Source organism: Stegostoma tigrinum, chromosome 19 (assembly GCF_030684315.1).
Source record: "Stegostoma tigrinum isolate sSteTig4 chromosome 19, sSteTig4.hap1, whole genome shotgun sequence".
Lineage (NCBI taxonomy): Eukaryota > Metazoa > Chordata > Chondrichthyes > Orectolobiformes > Stegostomatidae > Stegostoma > Stegostoma tigrinum.
Genome location: NC_081372.1, coordinates 6,068,728 through 6,083,011, shown reverse-complemented (window position 1 = coordinate 6,083,011; position 14,284 = coordinate 6,068,728). Strand labels below are relative to the sequence as shown.

General features: G+C 45.8%; 1 protein-coding gene across 2 annotated transcripts in view; it reads right to left on the bottom strand.

Annotated features, from left to right (window-relative positions):
- psmf1 (proteasome inhibitor subunit 1) overlaps nt 1-14,284 on the bottom strand; it is a 63,411-nt gene that overhangs the window by 45,137 nt on the left and 3,990 nt on the right. For both annotated transcript variants that reach the window (XM_048550374.1, XM_048550375.2), the window contains exons 2-3: nt 10,708-10,860; nt 8,617-8,699 (exon numbers count right to left, since the gene is read on the bottom strand). In XM_048550374.1, the coding sequence (XP_048406331.1) occupies nt 8,617-8,699; nt 10,708-10,860 (236 nt within the window). The remainder of the gene's footprint in view (nt 1-8,616; nt 8,700-10,707; nt 10,861-14,284) is intronic.

Sequence of the window (14,284 nt, the reverse complement as noted above, 5' to 3'; positions counted from 1 at the left end):
CAGTTGAATATCTTCACCTGCTAGTGTGATTGCAAGACAAGTCAACAATCACAAGTTGCATTTATATTGCTTTTCTAACATAGTTTACGAATTCCAAGAGGCTTTGCAGGATCAATGTCAGATCCAAGAAATCTGACTCCAAGCAAAAGGATGAGACATTAGCACAGGTGATTAAGAGCTTTAACTAGGAACAGGCAATAAATGCTGACCTTGTTAGTGATAACCTTTCCGTTACATTTGTTCATGGATATGGGCATTGCTGCCTATGTCAGCATTTATTTTCCATCTCCAATTACCCAGAGGGCATTGAGAGTCAAGGACATTGCTGTGGATCTAGAGTTACATGAAATCAAATTTCACCATTTCCATGGGAAGAACTGAACTCACATGGCATCACAATAGATTGGGGTCCTGACTTACAAGTACATCACTGTTACACCACGCCCTTCTCCCAAATGAACTTAAAAGATGCATATTTCTTTTTTGTGTGTATTCATCTTGGATTATTAGAAAACAACATAGTGGGATGTGAAATGCACAGTTCCAGAGATGAGATTTTAAAGACATAATCTGATATTGATCAGGATTTCACTTTTCTTCTAGGACTGTTCATTGGCAGTACTCCTTTACAACCAGCTCTGGTAGTGGGGAGAATAAATCTGGGGTCCCTGTCACTCTGCCAGAAAGTGTATACTAGCACAGTAAAAGAATTCCAAGAAACTTCACAGGGTCAATGTCAGATCCAAGAAATCTGACTCCAAGCAAAAGGATGAGACATTAGCACAGGTGACTAAGAGCTTTGACTAGGAACAGGCAATAAATGCTGACCTTGTTAGTGATAACCATGAGAAAGTGTATAAAGTGCAGAGCACCAAGTGAGAACATTATCAGTGAGGTATGTAAAAGATATAGCACCATCTTACAGCCCAGGATTAGCAATTCGAAAAGGTACAGAGGTTGTCTAGGTTCACAGAGGCATCATTCAGTAAGATTTGCGGCTACTTGGGAATCAGTAGCCCTCTCATCCAAGCCAGATATCATACGCTTAGGCCCCATTCTAAAGAAATGAGATTTTAAAAAAATAAGGCTCACATTCCCTGAGGAACTGCTGCACTGTTAGAGGTGCTTCAAGTAAGATACCAAACAGAGATCCCATCTGCCCTACTACATGGACCTAAAACATCCAATGACACCATCTGAAGGGGACATCTCCTCATGTCAGAACCAATACTTGTCCCTCAACCACCATCACTGAAACAGATATTCTGGTTGTTAGTCTTGCTGCTGAGATTTTGCTGTGTCCAAACTAGCTGCTAACTTTTCCTACATTATAGCTGTGAGAGCACTCAACAGCAGTCCATTGGTTATGGCCTGTTTTTGGACATCTTTAGGTCTTAAGTCAATCCGTGGAAATTGTTAATGCTCTCATTTACCTTTTTACAAGTGTCTTGAGCTATCTATGACATATGCACACTCATTCTTTGGTCCTAATTCAGCTAAAGTTAAACCAAGAGGTCCATTGTTGGACCGCTGCCAGATCCAGCCGAGTATCGAATGCTCCAGTGGGGCACAGTATTCTGGGCTTGTCAAATTGTTAAAGCCAGTGCAGCTGCTGAACAGTCAGCAGGCCGCACTGGGAATAGAATTATTCTGACATTCAACAGTGCCACTCTCTAACTGACAAGCACAGCAAATTACAGTTATACACATTAGGTGCCGCTGTGCGACTGTGAGCAGTGTCTTTGCTTCTAATCTGTCTTCCTTACAAGGGATGGGACCCTTTCAGACCCAGCCTGCCAGTGGAGGTGATAAAACACTTCCTTCCTCCCAGGTTTTGGTTACCCCCCGTGATGCAGAGGGAACATGTTGAAGATTTCACTTCCTTTAGATTTCAGTTAAAATGTATTGAAGGTCAAAAGGACTGCATGTCAGCCCAAGTAATTAGCTTTTGTGCTCCTGAGATGCTGCTTGGCCTGCTGTGTTCATCCAGCTTCACACTTTGTTATCTTGGATTCTCCAGCATCTGCAGTTCCCATTATCTCTAATCTGAAACAGCATACTGAAACAGAGCGAGGCATTATCTGAAGAGAACCTAGGTCCTGGTTTATAATTCCTTTCTATGTCTGGAACAAAAGAGTATTATCTTAAGTCAGGCACAGGCCATTTGGACGAAAATCAGGAAGCATGCTTTCACACTAAAGGTAGCAGAAACTTTGAACACTCTTCCACAGAAGGCTGTTTCAGTCCAGTTGCAACACTGGCATCTATTCCAAAATGTGAGAAGTGCCAGATATGTCCCGAGCATAAAAAGCAGGACAAATCCAATCCAGCCAACTGCTGTTCCATCAGTCTACTCTTGATCATCAGTAAACAGATGGGAGGAATCATAAACAGTGCTATCAAGCAGTACGTGCTTAGTAACAAGTTGTTCACGGAACCCAGTTTGCGCTCCTCCAGGGCCAGTCAGCTCCTCACTGTATTACAGCCTTGTTTCAAAGTGGACAAAACAACTATTAATTCCAGAGGTGAGACAGCAGTGACAGCCCTTGGCAACAAGGCTGCATTTGACTGTTTAGCATCAAGATGCCTTAACAAAACTAGAATCAACGGGAATCTGGGATATACACTCTGCTGGAGTCATACCTGGCGCAAAGGACGATGGTCATGGTTGTTGGAAGTCAGTCATCTCAGCTCCAGGCCATATCTGCAGGAGGTTTCCAGGGTAATTTCATAGGCTCAACCATCTTCAGCTGCTTCAATGATCTCCGTTCCAACATAAAGTCAGAAGTGGGGATGTTTGCTGATGATTGCACAATGTTTAGCATCATTTGCAACTCCTCAGATACTGAAGCAGTCCACATTCAAATGCAACAAGATCTAGACAATATCCAGGCTTGGGCTGACAAGTGGAAAGTAACATTTGTGCCACACAAACGTCAGGCAATGACAATTTTCAATAAGAGACAATCTAATGACCACCCCTTGACATTCAATGGTGTTACCATCACTGACTCCCCCACTATCAAAAATCATTGGGGGATGAAGCCATACAAATACAGCAGCTACAACAGCAGGTCAGAAACTAAGAATATTGTAGTGAGTAACTCATCTTCTGATTCCCAAAGCCTGTCCACCAAATTCAAGGCACAAGTCAGGAGTGATGGAATACTTACCAAATGCCTGAATGAGTGCAGCTCCAACAGCACTCAAAAACTTGACAGCAGTCAGAACAAAGGAGCCCACTTGACTGGCACCACATCTACAAGTATTCACTCTCGTGACCACCAACACTCAATAGTAGCAGGGTGTACCAACGACAAAATGCAAAAATTTACAAAAGATCCTTAGACAGCACCTTCCAAACCTACAACCACTTCCATCTAGAAGTCAAAGCATCAGATACACGGTAACACCATCACCTGCAAGCTCCACTCCAAACCACTCACCATCCTGTCCTGGAAATAGATCTCTGTTCCTTCACTGTAGCTGAGTCAAAATCCCGGAATTAACTCCCTCGCCACATTATGGGTCAACCTACAGTATATGAACTGCAGCTGTTTGAGTAGACAGCTCACCACTAACTTCTCAGAGGGAAATAGAGAGAGGCAATAAATGCTGGCCCAGCCAGCAATAACCCCACATACCACAAGTGAACTAAAAAACAGACAGGGAGACATGTAAATTGTTCAAGACTGAAATCAATTGGATTTTACATAGAATTTTAAAGCTTAGAACCAAGTCATTCAGCTCAAGTCCCTTATACTAAACAAAACAAAAACAAACAACTACAGTGCTGGAAATCAGGAAAAAAGACAGAAATTACTGGTGAAACTCAACAGGTCTGGCAACATCTGTGGAGAGAAAGCAGAGTTAACATTTGGGGTCTAATGGCCCTTTTTCAGTATTGATTTATACTGATGTTTATGATCCAAACAAGCCACACTCGATCTGACTTCCTAAACTTCTCAGATTATCCCTCTATTCCTCACCATGTCTATATCTAACTTCCTCTGAAATGCATATATAACACTTGGTTGAACCTCTCCACATCGTAATCAGGTCAACATTCTTGCTGCTCTGGGCAAAGAAGGTTCTTCTGAATTCCTTATTGGATGTGTTCAAGAATATCTTATAGTCACAAATATTTCATGTTTTCCCAAAATGGAAAACATCCTATTTATCCAACTGAATTTGGAATTTTTATGGACTTCCATCAAATCAAGGCTCAGTCTGCCCTTTCTGTTATGACCCAGCATCAAGCGATATTGAGAAAATAGAGTTGAAGTACACAGCAGGAGTGATGTATTAGAAATGCAGAACAGGCACAATAGGCTATTATGTTCTCAGTTGCTCTTATCAGCAGGACCAATTTTTTGGATGGATTCTTTTCCCACCTTATTCCTGCCCACTAACTGGTGTTTACCTCGTATATCAGCAGAGGGGCTATTTCAGCAATGTCTTCTTGATTGAAGACATCAGTTTAGATTATTCTGAAGCAAAAGCAAAATGATGGAAATACCAGAGTATGAAATAAAACCAGAAAATGTTGGAAATTGTCTGCAGGTCTGGCAGAACTTTAGGGAAAAATGGAGAGTCTCAGAACTGAGAAAAGTTGGAAATAATAGGGCTATTAGGAACAGGCAATAAATGCTGGTCCAGGTCGTGAAGCCCACATCCCATGAACAGATTTAAAAATAAAGGTTTTAAATAGAACTAACAGGGAGTAGTGCCACTTCTGCAAATCCGTTATGATGCCACCAAACTCATCTATACTTCATCTCTCCTTTATGCTTGCTGAAGGGTTTACTTCTACTGTCACATTCCCATCAACTCAAACACCCTGTCATCTTCCTATGGCATCGTCCATAGAAGCAACACCTGCCCTTTTACTTCGTCTCTCTCATCATCCATGGCCCTGAACGTCCCTTTCATCAACTTAAATGTGTTATTTTAAGTGTACTGTACATGCTGCTCACAATGACGTTTGTTCTGCATTAGGGAGATCAAAGCCAGATTGGGTAACTGTTTTAGGAAACAACTCCATTTAGTCTGTAAGCATGGTCCTGAGCTTTTCATATTTTAATTCTCCATCTTGGTCTCATGATGAGATCTTTATCATTGGCCTTTTGCAACTTGCTAATGAAACACAATGCAAGCTCGAGTTACATTACCTCATCCTTTAATTTAGTCTTCCAAACTCATCATTGAGTTCAATAACTGAAGTCCATTTTATTTCCTTTTCTCTTAAAAGTTTCTGTCTTAGTCTGCTTCCTTGCTAGTTTTCCTTTTGAATGCCAGCTGCTCTTTATTGTCATTCAAACCATCCTGTGCCCTAACTTGTCCGATCACCAGACCCTTTGGCTCTGCCCAATCTCTTCTTATTATTTAATGTTTGCTATCTTCTGCATCATTTTCCCTTCTTTGCATTTCTCCACCTTCTCTCATTTGCACAACTTAAAATCTAGTGGTTTATTTCACTTTTCCTAGTTCTGATAGAAGGTCATTGATCTGAAAAGTTAACTCTGTCCCTCTTTTCATAGTGTAGTTCCAGTATGTTATGTTTGATTTTGTATTAGCCCAATCCTGATTTCACTGAACAGAAGTAAAGGGGACTTCCTGGGAACTGGATTTTTTTGGTGAAATTCAGATACTGGCTTAAGCCCGTGTGAGCTGATATCAGTTAACTCAGCACAGAATGGGACAGTGTGGAGCTGGAGGAACACAGCAGGCCAGGCAGCATCACAGGAACAGGAAAACTAACTTTTTGGGTCAGCTGAATTTTTCTGAAGAAGGCTCCTGACCCGAAATGTCAGCTTTCCTGTTCCTCTGATGCTGCCTGGCCCGCTGTGTTCCTCCAGCTCCACACTTTGTTATCTCTGTCTCCAGCATCTGCAGTTCTTGCTATCTCAGGGACTATAACATAGCTGTTCAGTGTAGGGCAGTAGCAAACAGGGCAGCGCAGTAGCAGTTCAGCCTCTGGAGTGCAATTCATCTGAAAATAATTTTGATCCAAATTAAAATTAAAAGGCTTCCTCTCAGGGAATTTTTGTACTAGGGTAGGAATGTTGAAGACATCACTGTATGAGCCTGACAATGTGCAGGGTGTCATACAGTAACTAAACAGTATTCTAATAATAGAGACAACAGTTCAAATTCCAATTTAGCAGCTGGGGCATTTAATTCAATCAGTTAAATCATTCTGGAAATGTAGCTTATCACAGAAATGACCATGAAATTACTCGATTGTCAAAAAAAAATCAATTTGTTTCATTCGTTTCTTTTTAGGAAAAGAAACATGTTGTACTTATTCGGTTTGGCCTATCTGTAACTCCAGAACCAATGCAACACGTTTGACTCTTAACCAGCCTCTAAAATATCATAGCAAGCTACCCAATTGTATTCAAGAGGGCACCTCATCAGCACCTTCTCAAGGATATGAGAACAGACAATAGATGCCTTACCTACATCCTACAAATGAATAAAGAACCTCATCATTCCCCAACTCCACACCGCCCGCTTTTACCTCCTTCCCGAAGTCCACAGAACTGACTGGCCCGGTTGACCCACTGTCTTCGCCTGGTCCTGCCCCACTGAAGTTATCTCCACCTACCTCGGCTCCGTTTTCCAACCTTACCATGGATGTCTAGTCCCTGTACACCTGCTTTCCCCATGCAGATGGCCTCAAGGCCCTTCAATTTTTTCATGTCCCGCAGGCCTGACCAGACCCACCTGCTTCTTCGTAGGTTATGTGGAACAATCCCTCTTTCATAGCTATACTGGCCCTAAACCCCACATCTTCCTCCGTTACATTGATGACTGTATCGGCGCCGTCTCATGCTCCCATGAGGAGCTCAAACAGTTCATTCACTTCACACACACCTTCCACCCTAACTTTAAGTTCACCTGGGCCATCGCTGATGCCTCTCTTGCCTCCCTGGACCTCTCTGTTTCCATCTCTGGCAACCACCTGGAAACCGATATCCATTTCAAGTCCACCGACTCCCACAGCAGCCTAGAATACACCTCCTCCTACCCACCTTCCTGCAAAAATTCCATCCCCCATTCCCAATTCCTTTGCCTCTGCTGCATCTGCTCCCAGAATGAAGCATTCCGCTCCCGAACAACTCAGATGTCCTCATTTTTCAAGGGCCACAACTCCACACCCCCCCCCCCCCCCACCCCACTTCAGTGGTCGAGAATGCCCTTGACCATGTCTCCCACATTTCCCACAACTCATCACTCATACACCCTCCCTGCAATAACAACAAAAATAGAATCCACCTCGTCCTCACATACCAGCCCATCAACCTCTGGATCTAACGTATCATCCTCTGACACTTCTGTCATCTTCAATCTGAGTCCACCAAAGATACCTTTCCCTCTCCACCCTTATCTGCTTTCCGGAGGAACCACTCTCTCTGTTAGTCCCTTGTCCACTCCACACTCCCCTCCAGCCCCACCACACCCGGCACTTTTCCCTGAAACCACAGGAACCTGCCCCTACACCTCCCTCCTCACCACCATCCCAGGCCCTAAGAAGACCCTGCACATCTGCTAATGTGGTATACTGCATCCGCTGCTCCCGTTGTGGCCTCCTCCACATCAGGGAAACCAAGCAGAGGCATTGGTTCGCACTAAACAATTGCACCTCCCAGTTGCGAACCATTTCAACTCCCCTCCCATTCTTCAGTCGATATGTCCATCTTGGGCCTCCTGCAGTGCCACAACAATGCCACCTGAAGGTTTCAGGAGCAGCACCTCATATTTCGCTTGGGAACCCTGCAACCCAATGGTCTCAATGTAGACTTCACAAGCTTCAAAATCTCCCCTCCCCTACCACATTCCAAAACTAGCCCAGCTCGTCCCCGCCTCCCTAACCTGTCCTTCCTACCACCTATCCCCTTATCCCACCTCAAGCCCCACCTCCATCTCCTACCTACTAACCTCATCCCACCCCCTTGACCTGTTCTTCCTCCCTGGACTGACCTATCCCCTCCCTAACTCCCCACCTACACGCACCTTTACTGGCTCCATCCCCACCTCTTTGGCCTGTCTTTCTCCTCTCCACCTACCTTATACTTTATCCATCTTCTATCCGCCTCCCCCATCTCCCTATTTATTTCGGAACCCCCTTTCTCTCCCCCATTTCTGAAGAAGGGTCTAGGCCCAAAACGTCAGCTTTCCTGCTCGTCTGATGCTGCTTGGTCTGCCGTGTTCATCCAGCTCTACACCTTGTTATCTTAAAGCAAGAATGGGATAGGTTCTTGAACCAGTTTAGATATTAAAAGCCAATAGACTGTAGAGGGAGAATACTGAAGGTCCATCATCCTTCAAAGTCTAGAAACTTCTAACATGATAAAGATGTGGGCATCAAGAAAAACCAACTTGGATCCTGGATTAGATTATCGCATTGTAAAACCCATTTTCAAATGATTGGGCCTGTGTTTTATGCAGAAAGCTGAGTTGTATTTCACATCTAGAGAGCAAAACATGAAATGTACAGGCAAACACAAACTGCCATATAATAAAGATGCTAAAGTTCACTGTTGTTCTAATTGTCAAACAGGGTGTACTGCTAAATACTAATGTGAAAATCCAGCCCTCTTTTGTATTTACCTGTCATAGTCCCGCAGGTGATCGGAGTTGATATAATCATTTAAATTTACTGTCAAATCTACAACCTGTTCAGACTGGCAATTCTGAAAAGACAGAAACAGAAACAGAAACAAAAGAATGAATAAATACAAGGGAACGCATATTGCAAGGCCCCTCCAGGTGTTGTTGTTGACAGGGTACATGTAAAATAGGCTGAGTGCTGAAGTCAATGCCTTCCTGCCTGAGCTCAATCTCATAGTAGAGGGTGGGCACCTACCATACGTAAATAAATAAAATCGGCAAATAGACAAGAATGGGCAGCCTATTTTTAAATGCATACACAAAAGGCATGAAAGTGAGGGGGACATCACATTCACCTGGTGCCTTCCTTGAATCAGGGCACCGTTCCCAAGATACCAATGCACCTTCCTTCAACACAACAGATAATAAAATGTGAGGCTGGATGGAACCTGGCCCCTCAGACCACCGCCCCCTTCCACCTCCTTGGGCTATAGGATCCCGTCACACTGTTAAACTCCTGTTGCAGCTGAGATCCTCTTCAGACCCCTTCGTGTCCTGACAGAGCCCACAACTGAACTTTGGTGCTATTCAGAGTAATGGAACTGCCAAGCAATCAGGCAGGCTGACTGACAGATTTGGAGGGTGGAACTTCCCCTGTGTGAGGGGCACAATCCAACAATTAGCCAACAGTGCAGTACGGCTTTGAGGCAGGCTTATTTATTCTCCCCGCCATGTTAATTTTTGTCCAAACTAAAACGTAGCGAGAAGAGAAAAGCCATTCAGTCTCAGTTCATCCATTCACTTCTCAATCAAACAAACTACATTTATAAATGCATCTTTATCAGAGTAAATTCTGGCGGATGTTAGGGTAAGTGACCAACAACTTGGTCAAAAAGGTGGGCTTTACAGAGGGTCTTAAAGGAAGAGAGGCTTAGGGAAGGAATTCCAGAGCTTAAGGCATGGATAGCTAAAACTTTTGTCGCCAATGGTGAAATGATTAAAATAGTGAATGCGCAAATGGCCAGAATTAAAGAGTCCAGAGATCTCAAAGTGGTTTAGGACTGGAGGAGATTTTAGACGCAGGGAGGAGGGGGTATGGTAAAATGTGAAAACAAGGATAATGTTTAAAACTTTATATTCAGTTCTATGCACAATTCATACAGAAACGCCTCCAAGGCCAGAGGATCTCGGCTGCAACAGGAGTTTAACAGCGTGACGGGATCCTACAGCCCAAGAAGGTGTAAGGGGACAGTGGTATGAGGGGCCAGGTTCTACTGAGTTGATGGAAGGTGCGTTGGTATCTTGGGAACGGTGCCCTGATGCACTCTGGACACAAGGTGTGCCTTCACTTCATGCTACTTACATCCTACTGCTTTTTTTCTACAGCACAATAGTGTGCTTTTTTTGTTGACTGGATTGATTCAACCATCACATTGGCAAATCTACCATATTTTCTGGAATTCCCTCCCGAGCAGCAGTGTGGGTTAACCTACAGTACATGGACTGCAGCAGTTCACCAGCAACTAGGAATGTGCAATAAATGCAAGCCAGCCAGCCAGCCAGCAATGCCCACATCCCATGAGCTAAAAAAAAGTCTACAAAATACTGCTGGTTAGCCTATTTGCTAATTCACCCCACTACTGACTTGGTATCATCTATGGATCTACATAGCTTGGGATCTGTTTCTCAATTCAAGCTGTTAATGTATTCTATAAATAATAAAGATTCTGATACCAGAAGCAATTTGCATTTTAACAATATTATTAATGTAACAAAACTTTCATTCTCCATCAGGGTTGAGCACTATTTGTCCTTGAATGCCTTGATTTCTCTGATATGCTCAACTACAGCCTGCTGCAAAGCCTCTTATCCAATGGTTCAGTTCAACAGGTCTGCACACCAGCAAACCTTCTGCAAGTGCTTCTTTACCTGCTCCACTTTGATTCCAATGGAGTCACCTAAAATACAACTCACATAACATCAAAACTAAACTCAATTGGCTTAAGATTTCTAATGCACACTCACTCTGCCTTCATATGTTGTAAAATGCAATAAAACTTCACTCAAATGCTGAGATAATGACATAATTACCATAACATTAATGATCAGACTGGAATCAACAGTGATTGCCTTTAACAGAAGTATTTTCTGATCATTATCCGAGCTATAACGGAGTGTGTAAAGTTCCCGATTGACATTCCAACCTGTGGGTAAGAGCTCCTTCTTTCTCTCCTCCATCAAAGCCTGCAAAGTAAGGATACACAGACAAATTCTGTCAAAATGTCTACGGCCCAAAAGTAAAATATACCCATTACTGGTAAAAATTTAAGCTGTCCTGAATTATTTTACAGTCTTTAATGTTGTATTTGAAATGAAAGCTGGAGAAGTACCTGAGAGAAAATGGTTATAACCAATAATGAAATGGTGGAATGAAGTACAATGTTAGGGAACATAACCCGTAGAATGTATATTTTTTCCCTTATTCATTTACAGGATGAGTGTGTCACTAGCTAGGCAGCATTTATTGCCCATCTCTAATTGTTCAGAGGGCTGTTAAGAGTTGACTGCATTGCTGTGGGCAACAATCGGCAATGGATTCACGATCATCATTAGACTCTTAATTCCTAATATTTATTGAATTCAAATTCCACCATCTGCCATGGCAGGATTTAAACCCAGGTCCCCAGAACATCGTCTGGGTCTCTGGATTACAGCCCAGCGATAATACCACCAGGCGATCGCCTCCCCTATCTCTGTGCTACAAAGTTTGGAGTTACTATGAAACAATTTCTTACAACAGTACAAAAACTTTACAGGGAGGAACCAGATCAATGCTGGTGTGAATCCTCCATTTGAGTTTCCTCCAACTTCGAGCAAACCTGAATAAGAACCAAAAGAACTGCGGATGCTGTAAATCAGGAACAAAAACAAAGTTGCTGGAAAAGCTCAGCAGGTCTGGCAACATCTGTGGAGGAGAAGGGTCACTGGACCTGAAACCTTAACACTTTTTTCTCCTCCACAGATGCTGCCAGACCTGCTGAGCTTTTCCAGCAACTTTCTTTTTGTTCAAACAAACCTGACATTGCTCTAATCTTTTTGTCTTCATAATGCTTTAAACGTCCCTTAAATGCATCAGCACTCTGCTCCAACCATTCCAGTGTTGAGAATCCCATGTTATCACCACACATGTAAAAAAATCGTCCTAAATTTTTCACTTAATCTGTCCGTGCCTATTTCAGTTTTAAACCAGTTTGTGGTAAAATTGCCAGTACTATGCGCCACCTGGTTCTATGCCGTAGCAAACTGCATTCCAGCAGCAATTCCATGCACATTTCAGTAATCCAAAAACCTGGCTGTTTCTAAACAATTTGAACAGTGGTGACCAGCTGCAACTCATTTGCCAGCGTTCCCATCTGAGTCAGAAATTTGCTGACATCCAAGGATGGAGCAGATAATCCAGCCTGACACACAGGGTGCAGTGCTGACAAGAGTTTTGCACTGTCAGAGACACTGTCTTTCGTAATCAATGTTGAAGAGACTCTGCCTGCCTTTCTGGGGTGGATCTCACCTCTTACTGGTGGTGTGTGGGATATTGACATGCACAAATAAACTACCCTGCTCCCTTCACTATAATAATTATTTCCCTTTAAAAACACAACAGTACACTATAACACTTTGTGAGTAGTAAAAGAATACATTCAATACAATGCATTCAATTTAAGTGCGCGTATATTTGACCACAATTTTAGCTTTATCAGGGATAGTTTCCTCACATTAAAGGCGATCCTTTAAAGTAAAATAGTTTGACGACACTTCAGTGAGGAGAATCACAGGTATCAAGCAGAGAAGCACACTTGTCTCCTGGGGGTTTGAGGTGATATGCAAGTGAAGGGGGTGAAATAGCACCTTTACTGATATGTGATGAGCCCAGCGTTAATCTCATCAGGAAAGGTTTGCCAGGCTAGGCCTGTATACATTGGAGTTTAGAAGAATAAAAAGTAATCTTATTGAGCACAAAAGCTGCTGAGAGGGCATAACAAGGTGGATGTTGAAAAGAAACTTTCCTTTGTTGGAGAGATGAGAAACATCATTTTAAAATAATCTATTTACAAAGATAAGGAATTCTCTCCCTCAGAGGGTTGTTAGAGTTTGAAATTTGTTTTCCTAGGAAGTGGTAGAGTTATGGCCATTCAATACTTTTAAGAGGAGGGTGGATAGCCTTTACACTCACAAGGGAGCCAAAGGTCAATAGGGGTGTTAGCAGTGCGGAGTTGAGGGTACAATCAGATCTTAAAACAGCGAAGTATAGGAGAGACTGAATAAATTAATCCTGCTCCCAATTTACATGTAATCTCGCATACCCCATAGAGTGAGAGAGGGGGCGCGCGCGTAGCGGCGGGGGGGGGGGGGGGAGGGAGAGCGCGTGCGTACGGGGGTGTGCGCGTGCAGTGTGTGTGTGTGTAGGGGGGGGGGGGGCGGGCCGGTGGGTGTGTATGCGTGTGGGGGCTGTGCGTGCGCGCGGGGGGTGTGGCTGTGTGCGGGGGGGGGGGGGTGCGCGTGCGTGGGGGTGTGTACGCGCATGGGGGGCTGCGTGCGCGTGCAGGGTGTGTGTGGGGGGGGGGGCGTGTGTGTGTGTGGGGGGGGGCGTGTGTGTGTGGGGGGGGGCGTGTGTGTGTGGGGGGGGGGCGTGGTGTGTGGGGGGGGCGTGTGTGTGTGGGGGGGGGCGTGTGTGTGGGGGGGGGCGTGTGTGTGGGGGGGGGGGCGTGTGGGGGCTGTGCGCGCGGGGGGGGGGAGTGTGTGTGGGTGTGCGTGCAGGGGCGTGCACGCGGAGGGTTGTGCGTGTGTGGGGGGCATGTGTGTGTGGGTGTGTGCGCATGTGAGTGGGGGCGTGCGTGTGGGGGCTGTGTGCGCGCATGTGGGGGGGTGTGTGTGTGAGACCGCGGGGGGGGTCGTGTGTGTGGGGGGTGTGTTGTGTGTGTGTGGGGGGGGGTTGGGATGAGTGTGAGGTGGAGAGTGCGGGCGTTGGTTAATGGGGTGGGGGTGTGTGTGTGTGTGTGTGTGGGGAGGGGTGTGTGTGTGTGGAGGGGTGTGTGTGTGTGTGTGTGGGGAGGGGGTGTGTGGGGGAGGGAGGGTGTGTGTGGGAGGGGGAGTGAGAATGTGTGGGGGGGGAGTGAGAGGGGCGGGAGTGAGTGTGTGGGGGGGCAGTGTGAGTGTGTGGGGGGGGGGAGGGGAGTGTGTGAGCGTGTGTGTGGGGGGGGGGGGAGTGTGTGTGCGTGTGTGCGTGTGGGGGGGAGTGTGTGTGCGTGGGGAGGGGGGAGTGTGTGTGCGTGTGTGTGCGCGGGGGGGGGGGGAGTGCGCGGGGGGGGGAGTGCGCGGGGGGGGGGAGTGCGCGGGGGGGGGGAGTGCGCGGGGGGGGGGGGGGGAGTGCGCGGCGGGGGGGAGTGCGCGGCGGGGGGTGGAGTGCGCGGGGGGGGGAGTGCGCGGCGGGGGGGGGGAGTGCGCGGGGGGGGAGTGCGCGGGGGGGGGGGGGAGTGCGCGGGGGGGGGGGGAGTGCGCGGGGGGGGGGAGTGTGTGGGGGGGGGTGTGTGTGGGGGGGGGTGTGTGTGTGGGGGGGGGTGTGTGTGTGGGGGGGGGTGTGTGTGGGGGGGGGTGTGTGTGGGGGGGGGTG